Genomic DNA, 15,099 nt, shown 5'->3' on the forward strand with positions numbered 1-15,099 from the left:
TTGATGCCTTTCCTACGAAGAAGGTTTAAGGGCGCCGCTCTATTAGCGAAGTTAGGAATAAACTTCCTGAAGAAATTCACCATACCAATAAACCTGGCGATGCCTTTGATGTCCTTGGGAGGTTTAAAATCACGGATGGCCTGTGTTCTAGAATGATCGACGGCTACACCATCAGGTGACACAATATGCCCTAGGAAAGACATAGAGGGCTTAGCAAAGGCAACCTTGGACAACTTAACAGTTAACCCAGCTTTACGAAGGCGATCGAGAACTTCTCGCAGATGATCTAGATGCTCTTCAAAAGTCTCTGAAAATACGACATCATCCAAGTAGTGATATAAGTACTCAAATTTGATGTCGGAGAAGACCCTATCTAGTAGCCTAGTGAGTACAGCTGCTCCCGTGGGGAGCCCGAAAGGCACGCGGTTGTATTCATATAAATTCCAGTCCGTGGCAAACGCTGTAAGGTGTTTAGACTCTTCGGCAAGGGGAATTTGATTGTAGGCCTGATTCAAGTCCAAGATAGTAAAGAACTTGGCCTTACGAAACCATGAAAAACAAGAATGAAGGTCAGGAAGGGGCACAGATTGCAACACCACCTTCCGATTGAGAGCCCTATAATCAATGACAGGCCTGAAGCCTCCTTGGGGCTTCGGAACTAGAAAAATAGGCGAAGAATACGCCGACTTAGAGGGCCTAATAATACCATCCTTCAACATCTGATCGATAATTTCTTTCAGAGCCTTCATTTTAGGTGGAGATAGCCTATTTGGTGGAAAACGGACAGGAATCGAATCCGTGACCTCAATTTTGTATTCGATCAGGTCAGTAACACCAAGAGTATCAGAGAACACCTCGGGAAACGACTGACACAATTTGCGAATACTATCAGCCTGCTCCTCAGGTAGATGTCTAAGGTCTAACAACATCTCATCCTGGGTAGGCGAAATAGAAGAACATAACGCAGAATTACACTTTAATAAAGGGATGTTACAATTAGAGGCAAATTTGAAAGTGCAAGACCTACTCTGAAGATCGAGCACAAGACCAGTGTGAGACATAAAGTCCGCTCCCAATATAATGGGGCAAGACAAGAGCTTGGCCACAAACAATTTAACTTTCCATGTGAATTTAAAAATACGAATTTTGACATAAAAGGAACCGAGAATTTCTAATGGGGATGAATTAGCCGAAACATATTGAACAGGAGATGAGACATAGTCAGGTAGTTTACAAACAGATTTCAATTTAGAATACCATTCAGCCGAAATAATCGAACAAACACTGCCTGAATCTAAGAGAGCTGTAATAGGCTCGTTATTTAACTCGATCTTAAGAAAAGGAACCGGTGCGGGGGAATCCGCCGCAATCCTAAGACACTCTTTGGGACCTTCAAAAGATAAATTTGAAAATTGCTCGTTCCCTGAATTTACAACCTGTTTACCAGGGGCTGAGTCTCGGGAAGATGGATTAGTCGACTCAGCCGAAGCCACTAGTCACTTTTTATTATTGGCATAGGTAGAATTTGCACCAGAAGTTGAGCAGGAGGGGGTGCTATTCGAGTTTGGGCAATTCTTGGCGATATGTGAGAAAGCCCCACATTTAAAACAGCCTTGTGCTGAACCAGCTTCATTATTTGCCCTACTAGTTTTGACCAATGGACATTTATTGCGAAGATGGTCAGGCGACCCGCAAGCATAACATTTACGGGGTGTGACTGGTCGGCGAGGTGGAGGCCGAGTATTACTAAACGAAGGAGGGGGTTCTTTTGCCACACGCAAAGAATCAGCGTACCTAACTCCTTCCGCTGAGACGGCCAACGCTTCAAGTTCAGAGAAAGTTTGCGGGCACGCCGCGAAACACAAATATGACCTATAAGATGGTGAAATGCCTTCTACAATAGCCTGTACAATCTGGTCCTCAGGGAAGTGCAGAGCAAACACCCTAGTATAAAACTTAATGTCCTGTATGAAATCAGCCAAGTTCTCATCCAAGCGCTGTACACGATAATAGTACTTCTGAATAAGGGAGGACCTGGCCCTAGCCGGGATGAAGTTAGCTAGCAAGTGGGCATGGAAATCCTCAATAGATGATTGCTCGGCAATGGCTCTTACGATTTTATCTGAGAGAATACCAATAGCATACGGATAGATAATTTGCAAAATTTGACATGGAGAAAGAGAAAACACAAGTGCATGATCCTGAAATTCAACCAGAAATCTTAAAAATGAAATTACTTCACTGGTGGTATTAACCGAAAACTTAGAGATACCTCTGAGCAACATTGCCAATGGATGAGGCAAGCTGCTAAACCCGGGTGACATAGTAGGTAAAGGTTTCAAAGGCAAGGAAGTTAATTCCGAACGGATGTTACTCAACGATGCACGGCGTTCAGATTCGTTGTCCAATGGGGCAGAGATAGTTTGAGCAGCAACGGTTATCCTATTAACTGCTCCCTTATGAGGCTCTTCCTCGCTACCTACATTCACTGTGGTGGGTAGATCGCTTTTGGGAGGAACCTCCCCTGTTAACAATTGAGTGACCTTGCTAGATAATTCAGACATATTTTCAAGCAGCGTACTAGCTTCCTTCTTCTGAACGTCATTCAACTTTAGAGACGATAGATCGTTAACTCTATTTGAAAAATGAAACAGCCTAGCTTGCACACGCTTAATTTGATTAGGAGAAGGATCATTTTCATCAAAAAAACTAACTACAGAAGCTAGCCCAGTAATATTCTCCGTGATCGTGGAAAGAGAGTCGTCAATTTCTTTCTCTCCCAAATTGGGGATGGAAATGGGCAAATCTAGGGACTCTCTAAGCTTGTTTGTGTCTACTGCAACCGTGCCTCCAGATTGTACATTTCTAATAGTCAATTCATAGATCAACTCCTCCTTGCGCAAATAGTTAAGATGGAGAACATCGCGAGGGCCGGGCATGGTGACAGAACAATTTTGAAAAACCCAAAAAATTCCAGCAACTGGGAAAATAGTTAGAGTTCGGAACAAACAATGTTTAGCCGTCAAAAGGGGCTAAATTGAGACCCATTCAACCACGCTCTGCTACCACTTGTTACGGAGATATCCGTGGTAGTTATGCGTGAAAGAAGGTGCGGGGTGGTGAACGGGTCTCAAGCTACTAAATTAAAATTAATTTAAAATTTAACCAGGTTATATTTTCTTTTCAAAAACAAAGAAATAACAAGCATGGCAGGTACAAAGTAGCAAATCAAAAGGGTAGTTACAATATTTACAGAATTTGGGCTTCGCGCCCTGACTTTACACTGCTTGGGCAATCAGCTCAGTTTTACCCCAAACACAAGTTTCAACAGAGGGGCAGAAAACCCCATTCATGCCTAGGAGCCCTTGCTCCAAATTACACTGAAAAGCCTCCACGAGGCGTACAACACTCAATTTTCAAAAGAGCCACTCGCTCTCAAATTTAAGCCTCTCCCAGGCCACACCAAACTCCACCTTCAAGTTGTCCTCAACGGACATAAACACAGGGGTAAAATACCCAATCTACTGAGGTCTATTAAATGAAACGCAGGTTAATTAAATGACCTCTAAAATAACAATTTGAGAGGAGGCGAACTTGCACTCCTAATACACTTTGATTAAGACCTACTTGGCACTAGGCCGTTAATACAAGGGCTAATCCCACACTAAAGAGGTGACTTAAGAAGAGAACAATTTGTTTATCGTTAACGAGAATAGGTTGAGAAAAATAAGTTCACCTCAAAACAATATGAGTGGGAGCTCGAGAGGGTTAGCACTCTCTATCCCAGTATGTAGCTTTAAAAGAGAATATATGAAAAGAGTAGTTACATTTAGGAAAAGGTTACATGGTGGAACGCTTAGAACCTGCCCCGAGAGTTAAACTGCTGAGCAAGCAAAGAAAGAAGTTATTAATCGGCCATTACCTTGTTGTTGATCGCTGCCGAGGAAAGAGGCGCTTCCCGCCTCCTGCTATGTACTTAATACACTGAAAGATGGAACAGAAGTGGCCCGGAGACCCTAAAATCAGCAGTTTATATCCTCTCGCAGAAGTTTCTAGGCGTTAGGGGAATGAAAACACCCTCCCGCAAATTCTTTATTGGCTAGGGTACAGAAACATATCCAAGTTGGGGGAAGATACATCGGATTGGTCGGAAATAACTCAAAGAAATTCGGGATTGGATAAATCTAAAACAAGGAGAAAAAGAGGGGTATACAGCCAACTTAAACAATAACAGAAAGAAATTTAGCAAAGAACAAACATTTGAAATAAAAATTTCTCCAACAAAATAGTTCTTTGACTCCGCACTAGGTTGCACTATTGTTGATCTTCAGTAGTGTCCTCTAGAAGAGAAAGTTCACACTTCTTACTTCAAGCGAAACAAAAACACATCAAAAATGACACAGTTCAAAAACTCAAAGTTTTCCATGTGGTGACATCTTCAGAGAAAGTAGAGAATTAATAGCGTAGATAGAGTTCAGACTTCCTCCAACAGAGGAGTTTCAACTGGCGCACATTTTGAATTAGCGGTGTGGAGGTGTACCGCCCGGTACAATAATAATAATAATAATAATAATAATAATAATAATAATAATAATAATAATAATAATAATAATAATAATAATAATAATAATAATAATCATAATAATAATAATAATAATAATAATAATAATAATAATAATAATAATAATAATAATAATAATAATAATCATAATAATCATAATAATAATAATAATAATAATAATAATAATAATAATAATAATAATAATAATAATAAATCCTGGTTTTTGCCAGTTACCTGGATTTGGCATTTGTATGGATTTAGCCTAATTCTACGACCGGATACCCTTCCGGACGACGACGCCAACCCTAGATGGAGTGATGTATTTACTATTACGGGTTTCTGTGGTGGTTTGTAGTATGTTCTGTTGTGTGTAGATGAAGGTTTTCCAGTCGCCGATCCAGAGGAATTAACTGTCAACTACCCGGTAAAAATCCTCAACTCGGTCGAATCCGGGACCCTCTGAACCAAAGGCCAGCACGCTGATCATTCAGCCAAGGAGCCGGACACAAAGCAACTTGGCAGGTTCGAGCCTAGCTCAATACGATTGTATCTGACGGTGCTCAAATCCCTCAGCCTCGTGTCAGTAGATTTACTGGCACGCAAAAGAACTCCTGCGGGACTACATTCAGGCAACTCGGCTTATCAGAAAAAGTAGTTATTAGGACGTAAAACTAATAATAATTTACGAAAAATAAGTATTTGTTCACATTACTTCTTTTTCAAAATGCTGGGGAAATGTGCTCTGTAGGATACAATGTAATAATAAATAGTGTTATTAGTTTTTCGTCCTACCAACTACTTAGTACGGTTTTCGGAGACGTTGAAGTGGCGGACATATGTCCCGCCGGAGTTCCGTTACGTGCTAGTAAATCTACTGATAGAAGGGTGACGTATCTGAGCACCTTCAAATACCAAATATGCCAACTTAGCTCAGAAATCCAGCGCTCTACCGTCTGAGTCACTCAGCCAGGCAGGATACAGTTCATCATGTCTGGCTGCCTGGTCGGTTCCTACAAGAAAATAAAAGTAGGCCTACCCTACACGTGCTGGATTGTGTTAAGGCCGGTCTCCACTGATTAACATTTAACACCAACATGTTAAATTTAACATGTTACAATTTACATGTATATTGTGATTGTGTCTTCCAATTGACTTTGCATGTTAACTCAGAATGTTGAGGTTAACACTTTTAACATGTTGGCGTGTTTTCCGCTCCAAGTGGAAAACATGTCAAGTCAATTCGTTGTTCGGGAGATGTTGGCACAGCTTCGGCAACTTCCTTTCCGTTTCCATATCAACAGATAGGCAAACGATGCAAACGACGTGCTTCTCGTGAAGTAGGATTATAGTTACAACACTCCGCAACACTCATTCTCTTTGTTATAAGCTACAAATACAGTACTGGTACCGATACGCGGCACGTGTGTCGTTCTCTCTGCACTATACTAAAATTTATAGTCAGAAATGGAGTAGAGCAAGATTACTTTGGACTTAATTAATGATATAATAGAAAAGCCTTGTTTGTGGGATGTCTCATCATAGGAATCCAGTGATAAAGCGAAGTAAGCCGACATTTTCCAGGAATTCTAAATTATCTATAATTGTTCCCGCGAGTGCATCGAAAAAACCTAGCGTTCCTCCGCTACCAGTACAGTCGAGTATTGCGAAAAAAAAATCAGAAAAGTCGGGGTGGGAGCGGACAAAATTTATACTTCAAAATGGTTTGATTTTGAAGCAATGAGCAGGATGACGGGAGGAAATGTGTCTAATAGAACTGCATTTCTAAATCATAACAAGAAGCAACAGTGGCAATAACAAAGGCAAAATCCTCTTCATCTGAGTCCATTGTCCTTGTCTGAAAATACCAGACACCACCTAAATGTATTACCACAAATTGATATGATGAACTACCTATATATAAACAAAGAAAGTCAAGTTTAACATGTTTATTAAGTGTGGACACAATGTTAAATAAAACAGTATTCAACATTTAACATTTAACATGTTGATGGTGTCACCAGTTAACATTTAACACTTTTAACATTTAACATGTTGTTGTTAAATGTTAATCAGTGGAGACCGGCGTTTACACAGGTAACGTAATTCTGCTAATCGCCCATAACTGTGTACTTTAGTAATTAAAAAAAAATCTTATTTGAAATATGATTACATTCGTCGTGTTTTTCCTACAATTTATGCATTAGCTTGCCACACACGTAGAGAGCATAATTTATTCGATCTAATCTATTAAAAGTAACGCATCGTAAGCGGAAGAAAGGCGCTTAAACTATGGAGTCGCTATTTCGTCTTGGCACCACCCAGAGCGCTGTAGCAGCCATGTTAGCCACTCTATAGTCCTCTTTCTAGCTCGTTGGATCTCACACAACACCTATATTCCAACGAAACCGTGGTATCTAAACGGCTCTTATACCCGAGAACACATCATTAACATTATACGATTGCGTTTTAACCACGCATTATCGCCTGCATACAAATACCGCTTTAACATTTCTAACCTCCCATACTGTATTTGTGGACATCCAAACGGCGATAGTAACCACCTGCTCTTTCAATGCTCTCAATATTCAATCTTATCAACGTATTTTTATTTAAGCAATTAATAAAATTGAATATACCTTTACCAGCAAGTGTTCATTGTCTATTATTTGAACCATCATCCAATATAATTTCACTCTTAAACCAGTTTCTTGTACATACTAAATTAACGTTGTAAACAATTGACTTTATTTTGTTTAGTATCTATCACAGGTCTTACCCACCTACATTTTTGAACCCCCATCCTCCAACCACTGTGCCTTGACTTTGAATATACCGCTAGAAAATATTTTTACTGACATTAACATTACAAGTACACGAGTGAATAAAATTCTATAACGTGTGAACTATCAGTTTTTATCAACAAAACACGGGAGATAATCCATACATATAGTGACTGGGTAATAGTAAAAAAAATCCAAACCCCCCCCAACAGCACGGAGGAGGAGAAGAAGAAGAAAAGAAAGAACTACGCATTGCTTTTTAGTAGAGTACTGTGCAAAGTCCAGTAAACAGTAAAGAACGAAGGCGAAGAAGTCTCAAATCAAGCTTGTCTATAAAGAAGGAATTGTTTGACGCGATCTTATCTCAGTGATGTATTCTACTCTCTTGAAGAGATGTGTTAGAATTGGTCCCATTGTTCAGGGTAGGTTAAAAGATATTAATTTTCATGCATACTTAAGTCTGTACATCTCTCTGAGTCTGTAGTTAACTTCACTTTGAAAATATACGATATTGCCTTAGAACATAGAGTGCGCTTATCGCCACCTCGTCCATGTTGCGTCTTGAAGCCAACATCTCGATCAGCTGACTGGGGGTAGTTCGAAGGGTTCGAAGCAGAATCTGAGAGAATATAAGGAGATTGTCAAACAGTGACATTCGAAAGGTGGCGAAATCGGAATATGAGATGTACCCTGCTTAGCTATTGTGGTTAAGCGTAAATTACAATAAAAACCGTGGACATAAATGCGTAATTACGACGGAAGTCCTTAAAACCAAAAGAGACCTACGATAGGATACACCCTCATTATGATCGTATTTTTTTTTACAAGTATTCCATCCCCGTGAGTAACACTAATTGTTTAATGTTAATTATTTATTATAATGTAAGAGACAAGTATTTTTTTTTCCAATTACCGCTTCATATTGGGATTAATAGCTGAAAGGTAACCTCTGAAAGTTGTCCGTAAGGAAGTGTAGCCTAATTTTAAATATTAATGTGACTGACATCTACAATAAACACTTCATAACTTCCAAAAACAACATTAAGATACTGTATTTACCGTGCTTGGTGTACTGTACTTTTGACTTATATAGGCCTACTTCAAACAAATGCCCAAACACAAGATGCAAAGAGTGACACATAGCCTACAGGACCATTATGGAAAGAAAAGAACACAAGTATCATACTTAAGTGAATCTTATACAACCAACAGATGGCAACAAAAATGAACTCTTCTGGGTAAACGATAAACAGGTACCATAACAAGAAATATTCACTTATCATAATTTATAAAAATTCACAATACAGTAGGGTCAACTGCATATCAGTTGGTACTGGTTGTAGTACCTATTTATGCCTATGAAGCAGGGATCTGTTATAATATGCTGCTTCAGCAACAACAAAATAAAAATAAAGGGATACATAAAATGCTACACAGGTAAAATTTCACTCCACTGCCACCTACTAAATTAAGCTTAGTTTAAAGCCCAACATAAACTAATGCACATGCCACATTTAAAGTAGGCCTAAAATAGGAGGTAACATCTGAAGAAAAGAAAGCATCCTGTAGCATTCAGTAATGTTTTTTCCCAAAGTACAGAAACAAGACATGCCAATATAAAAGTAATTTAAGAATGAATTTATATAAAAATCAACTGACTCATAGACAGATTGATTAGAGGGAATATGCCTAAAATTAGAACACTAATACAAATCAGTGAAACTAGCATACCACACCAGCATCCTCTTACATAAGCAACTTGAGTCTTATATAAATATTCCAGTCACAGGAAGCATAGAAATCCTCATATAGGCCTACACACTCTAACACGTTTATATAGCAAATGCAATCATTATATTATAAAGCAGCCTACCTTACATTACTGGTTCTTGAATAGAACAGTCTTTGTGTGAAAGTTTCGTACCCTCACACTGTGAAGTTTTTCTGTTTCAAGCTGTGCTTTATGGTGGAACCTCACTTTAAAGTATTCCATCAAAACTGCTTGCTTCAGCTGATGAATGTGATTGTCAAGGGGTGGAGAAGCAAATGTATGCTCCTGAAGTTCATCAAACACTTCTCTCTTAGCATGGTTCAGTACTGCCATTACAAGTACATTTAAAGGGTCTTTCATCCTTGTCATTTTGTGCTTTTCACCTTCCCTGCAGACGTAAATCACATCTAATGATGGGATTGAAAGGCCGCCTCTGTTTTTCCTCTTCAGGAGTGCTGAATGTGAAACTGCTGTTTGGAGAACCACCTTACAAACATCACATTTAACTGCTTTGTGTAATCTTTTCACAAGAAAACCTGCTATATATTCCACTACATCCTCAACATACAGTGTCAAGTTGGCTGGGTGTGGAATGTAGTCATGATCATGACTAACAAAAAGTACATCAGTACTGTTGGCAGGCAGATGAATAGGATCACCAGTTATTTGAGTGTGGTCTCTACAATTCATAATTACAGTAGGGTCAACTGCAGAGCAATTGGCACTGGTTGTAGTACCTATCTGTATATGGAGCAAAAGTCTTTTATATGCTGCTTCAAACTGCCTAGCTGTGGGGTGGTTGTTATGACCACCATGACTCCTAATGGCACTAAAAAATACTTCCAGGTGATCCTGACTAAGTTTGTAGGTGAGCAGAAAATGCATCTTCAGCTGTGGCATGTTCAAAATTGAGTCATGCACTCCTAAAACAGACTTTAGACACACAATCAAACCTATGAAATCAGTTTTCCTAGAGCACTTCACTAGACAAACACCAGCATCCATCTCCTGCAGTGATTGTATATATTCAATAGCCTCCTGAATGTTGGCCCTCATACTGTGGATATTCTCTGCTTTCAATGGTTTCTGCCATCCCTTTGAACAAAGATTACAGCTGTTCAAGATATCAAGTATATTGTTCATGAGCCTAACAAATTTTGGTCTCCTCACACCCTTGAAACTGAGGAAGATTTGAGTCTCTGTCACAATATGTCATTGCACTTGCAACACTTTCACTGAATGTTTGTGTGGCGAGCTTTACTTTCATGGGTTCCTTCTCCCAGTGATTGTGCCTTTTGGTAAGTTTTGTTCCTAGATGAAGGCCCTTGATACTCTGAAGTTTCTCTAACTCTTCTAAGTACCTCCAATGTATGACATTATCACCCCTGGCAAAATTTCTCTTAGCTCCTAAAGTATTCCTCACTAATTTTATAGCATGGCAAGCATCTAGAAGAATAAACACTTTAGAATCATTTGAAGGATTTTCAAACCAGTTCACCATATTATTTTCATCAAAAGAAGCTCCCAGCCAGCGGGCCATGGATAAATTAGAAGGAGCACCATCAAAAGTAAGTGACACTACAATTACATTTGGGTCATTTAAAAATTTAAGGCACTCAATCACTTGCTTTGCTCTCTCCGAGCCACTTAAACCATTAATAAAAAAATAACCCACTGGAATTTTCCAGTGTCCATTTAGTGAGATCACCATAAACACTAAATCCTCCTTGGCTTCTGGTAAATGCTGATCCTCGATTTCAGTACCACAATTCACATAACCAAGAAATTGTTTTCCATCAAATTCAGTGTGCTTCCAGATGCACAATTCATCCACCATCAGTGCACACACTAGGGGCTTTCCATTGATAGCCATCTCCTTCCCTTTTGAAATGAGAGCAGTTGCAGCCTCTGAACTGAATCCTGGCTTACCATCCACCGACTGATACCACTTCCGCAGTGTACTTGGGGCAAACCATGAGGAAATACATCCCTCAAGTAGCTGTATGCACGACTTGAATAGAAATTCACTGTAAGTGCAAAGCAGTGTAGTTCAGGAGATACTCTGCTCTTGTATCACCATCCTTTACAAGATATTAGCATCATTCCGTATTGACGGTTTTCACTTTACAAAGGTGAAAAATGAGAGTATCCTCCTAATTCAGTACAATAAATATTCCGTCATTAGATGGAGTAAACAAATTCAAACATGTTTCGGCTCGTTTGAGCCATCTTCAGTGAAAAATGAGGGGAGTTTGAAATATTTACATAATATAAATTGAAAAAATGCTAAAAAACATTTCATTTGCTCCTTCATTATGTTCTTTAGCATTTTTTCAACTTATATTATGTAAATATTTCAAACTCCCCTTATTTTTCACTGAAGATGGCTCAAATGAACCAAAACATGTTTGAATTTGTTTACTCCGTCTAATGACGGAATATTTATTGTATTGAATTAGGAGGATACTCTCGTTCATCACCATCCTTTGTTCGCATCAGAAGTTGGGCAGCAGCAGGAGAAAGACATTTCTGGAACAATGGAAGTTAAAAGGTGCATTATGCTTTTTCACAAGTTAATTTATGGTATTACATTATTTTTGAAATATTTGTTTAACAGAGAGAAAAAAAAAAAAAAAAAAAAATTGTAGACTTCTAAAGGCTCCAAATTTTATGTATGTATGTCTGTCTGTTAGGTCATCAACCCAGAGACTGGTTGGATCCTCAAATAGCACCACACCAAAAGCTAGCGGGATATAGGGAAACTGAAAAAAATTATTTAAGCTGTTGTTTTATTATCTCAAGCGTGCAAGCAGCATCTTCAGTTATCATCATTTTCTCCTTCAGATGGTTTACTAAGGCTTTCGCATTCTGCAACTGATTAATAGCTCGCCAATACTTCTGCCTTTCCAATTTTAGCTTCTTATGGGATTTATGAATAACTTCCCTGGCAACCTGCATGAAGGTCTGGGCTTTCCTCAGTGTAATCACCAATATAAGATTTTCTGAACACCTTTGTTTTAGGAAGAGACTCATTCTCCTCTTCCTGAGGAACACTGAAAAAATATGAAAATTATAAGGGTCTTACCTATGTGTAATATAGTAACCTAATATGTTGCAATAGATGTTAGTATGTTAAATGTCTTAAACACAAATATTTCACATAAGGATGAAAGGCCACATTCCTGCATAAATCTATGGAAAATAATAAAAAAAAAAAAAATAAGAAAATCTGCTCACACACAACTTGTTGATGCAACAGGATCCACTTGAAGTTTCCTCTTCACAGGAGGTTTTCTCCTCTTCACAGCTGGTAAAAGGTGGGGTGGAAAATTAAAAATTGTTGGTATTGCATTTGGCTTCAGTTTAACTCCCACACCAAATGCTTCTTTATCAAAACATTCCAGAGAAAAATGCTTAGAGCATAATGTTGAATGCTTTCCAGACAAGAAATTCTCTCTTCTTAATGCAACCACCCATTATTTTTTTCTTGTCTCATCAGCAGGAAAACTGAAATCAGTAAAAGCACAGTATTCAAAATTGCTGTAACTGGGAAACTGGAACTGTAGCCAATAAAATAAATTACATGTAATTGTACGTATTCTACAGACACCTGACAACAACTGTATGAAACCCCATACATCATCATAATATTTAGGTAAATATTTACTTACCTGTGAAAGGAAATGCCAGATCCTTTTTTGAAGGTCTCCTTGCATCCATACGCTACGCAATAGTGCACCGTCGCTTCATTAACAGTAGCTAAAAGTCACTTTTAAATATGCTGATCACTATTCTCGCCTATAACACAATGTTCAAAACTCTCGCACTACCCACCAGTCAGCTGATTGAGATCTTTGCTTTCAGAATGTGACGTCGTCAGCCATCTATTGGATATATGATCGAAGGATATTGCGAACTGTGAGACGGTCGTGGTGGTGATAACTGTTTTAACATGAAGTACCATACAACTGGGCAATGATCCTCCGAACTTAGAGAGGTTATGGTGAAAGGTTCTTCAAAACTTATTCTATTACAGGGTGATAAAGATATTTCCCAGTACCCATGATAGATTTATTATTCTGAAGTTACTGTATTTGACCTTCAGTGATCATAGTGATATCTCCAACCCTTCTTACATTTCTCTACGGGTGAGGTAAATCTGCGTACCAATAACAAGCTTTTATGACCGGATGCCCTTCCTGACGTCATCCTCATCAGAGGAGTTAATGAGGTGAAATGAATGACGTGCTATATGATCAGATGGTAGGAAGGGAGAGAATGAAACCCGATGCTAGCGTATAGCCGACTCCTGTATAATAGCACCAAAGTGTCTGCTTTTGGCACACAATGTGGTGATTAGAAGATGTGCACTGCCATCTCTCCTATCAAATTGTTCAAATTCATTCACTACTGATCTGCATTTAGGGCAGTCACCCAGGTGGAAGATTCCCTATCTGTTATTTTCCTAGCCTTTTCTTAAATGATTGCAAAGACATTGGATATTTTATTGAACATCTCCAATTAGTCCCCTTGAATTCCAACTTTATCTTCATATTGTGATCTTTCCTACGTTTAAAGACACCACTCAAACTTATTCGTCTACTAATGTCATTCCTCGCCATCTCTCCACTGACAGCTCGGAACATACCACTGATTATCACGTGTAACATACCACTGAGTCGAGCAGCTGGTCTCCTTCCTCCCAAGTCTTCCCAGCCCAAACTTTGCATGATTTTTGTAACACTACTCTTTTGTCGGAAATCACCCAGAACAAAAGGGGCTGCTTTTCTTTGGATTTTTTCCAGTTCTTGAATCAGGTAATCCTAGTGAGGGTCTCATGCACTGGAACCATACTCTAGTTGGGCTCTTACCAGAGACTTATATGCCCTTTCCTTTACATCCTTACTACAACCCCTAAATACCCTATCCTGCTGGGCAACATTCTGGTGGTGAACTTTTATTCGATCTACGGGACTCAAACCAGCTAACCGCAGTGTTGCACCATATAATGCCTTAACGATCATGGTCGCCAGGCGGGCTTGGTGAACGAATGTGTTTAAAAAAATCTTATTAAAACTTGGTTGCACAACTGTGTACTGTATTTCTGAGATTTTTCCAGGCTGCTCACCAGTGATATTGGTAGTCTATGTCCATTCCTGGAAATTTCAGCCTATTCAGTTATTGTTATATCCCAGTAGAATGCGCGCATGTCGACCACAGCATTTATATAGAAACTGTGTTATTCTTTGTAGAGGACCGGGCGAGTTGGCCATGCGCGTAGAGGCGCGTGGCTGTGAGCTTGCATCCGGGAGATAGTAGGTTCGAATCCCACTATCGGCAGCCCTGAAAATGGTTTTCCGTGGTTTCCCATTTTCACTCCAGGCAAATGCTGGGGCTGTACCTTAATTAAGGCCACGGCCGCTTCCATCCAACTCCTAGGACTTTCCTATCCCATCGTCGCCATAAGACCTATCTGTGTCGGTGCGACGTAAAGCCCCTAGCAAAAAAAAAAATTCTTTATAGAGGTTGCTTTATGTCAGTGTATCACGAGGCACTTTTCAATACAGTGTTTGTGTAAGCAAGATGTTCGTGTTTAATTATAAATGTCATTCGTATATGGTCATAACTCATAACAATTGGCGATGAGGAAAACTTTCAAAATGTCAGAGGAAAATGATAATATTGTGTCTGAATACAAATATGTTCTGCGATTAGTGACTGAACAGGAATACGACTGTCGTGTTACGTATATAACCTCAACTACGTAAATGTCATATTCCTAACCTTCAATTATTTTTGTGGGAGACATAAAAACATTTCTCCATGGATGCAGACCAGTTTAAGCAATTTTTGGCAGCAATGCATGCCAATCAATAGGCACTCTTAGATCAACTGAGAACTCAAGCACCAGTTCAATCTACTCAACCTATTATTAATTCCAATATATTTCTAATTCCACCCTTCAAATGTTTCAACCCACAAGCAGA

At 39.1% G+C, this 15,099-nt stretch overlaps 1 protein-coding gene across 3 annotated transcripts in view; it reads left to right on the top strand.

The window, feature by feature from the left end:
- The first annotated feature begins 7,589 nt into the window (after nucleotides 1–7,589).
- LOC136877654 (delta(3,5)-Delta(2,4)-dienoyl-CoA isomerase, mitochondrial) overlaps nucleotides 7,590–15,099 on the top strand; it is a 276,941-nt gene continuing 269,431 nt past the window's right edge. The window contains exon 1 of one of the 3 annotated variants that reach the window (XM_067151865.2): nucleotides 7,590–7,763. In XM_067151865.2, the coding sequence (XP_067007966.2) occupies nucleotides 7,712–7,763 (52 nt within the window). In that variant the 5' untranslated portion in view covers nucleotides 7,590–7,711. Of the gene's footprint in view, nucleotides 7,764–7,943; nucleotides 8,182–8,508; nucleotides 8,595–15,099 lie in introns of those variants that run through there. The other 2 variants (XM_067151866.2, XM_067151867.2) reach the window with 2 other exon arrangements.

Source organism: Anabrus simplex, chromosome 7, assembly GCF_040414725.1.
Source record: "Anabrus simplex isolate iqAnaSimp1 chromosome 7, ASM4041472v1, whole genome shotgun sequence".
NCBI classification, from domain to species: Eukaryota; Metazoa; Arthropoda; class Insecta; order Orthoptera; family Tettigoniidae; genus Anabrus; species Anabrus simplex.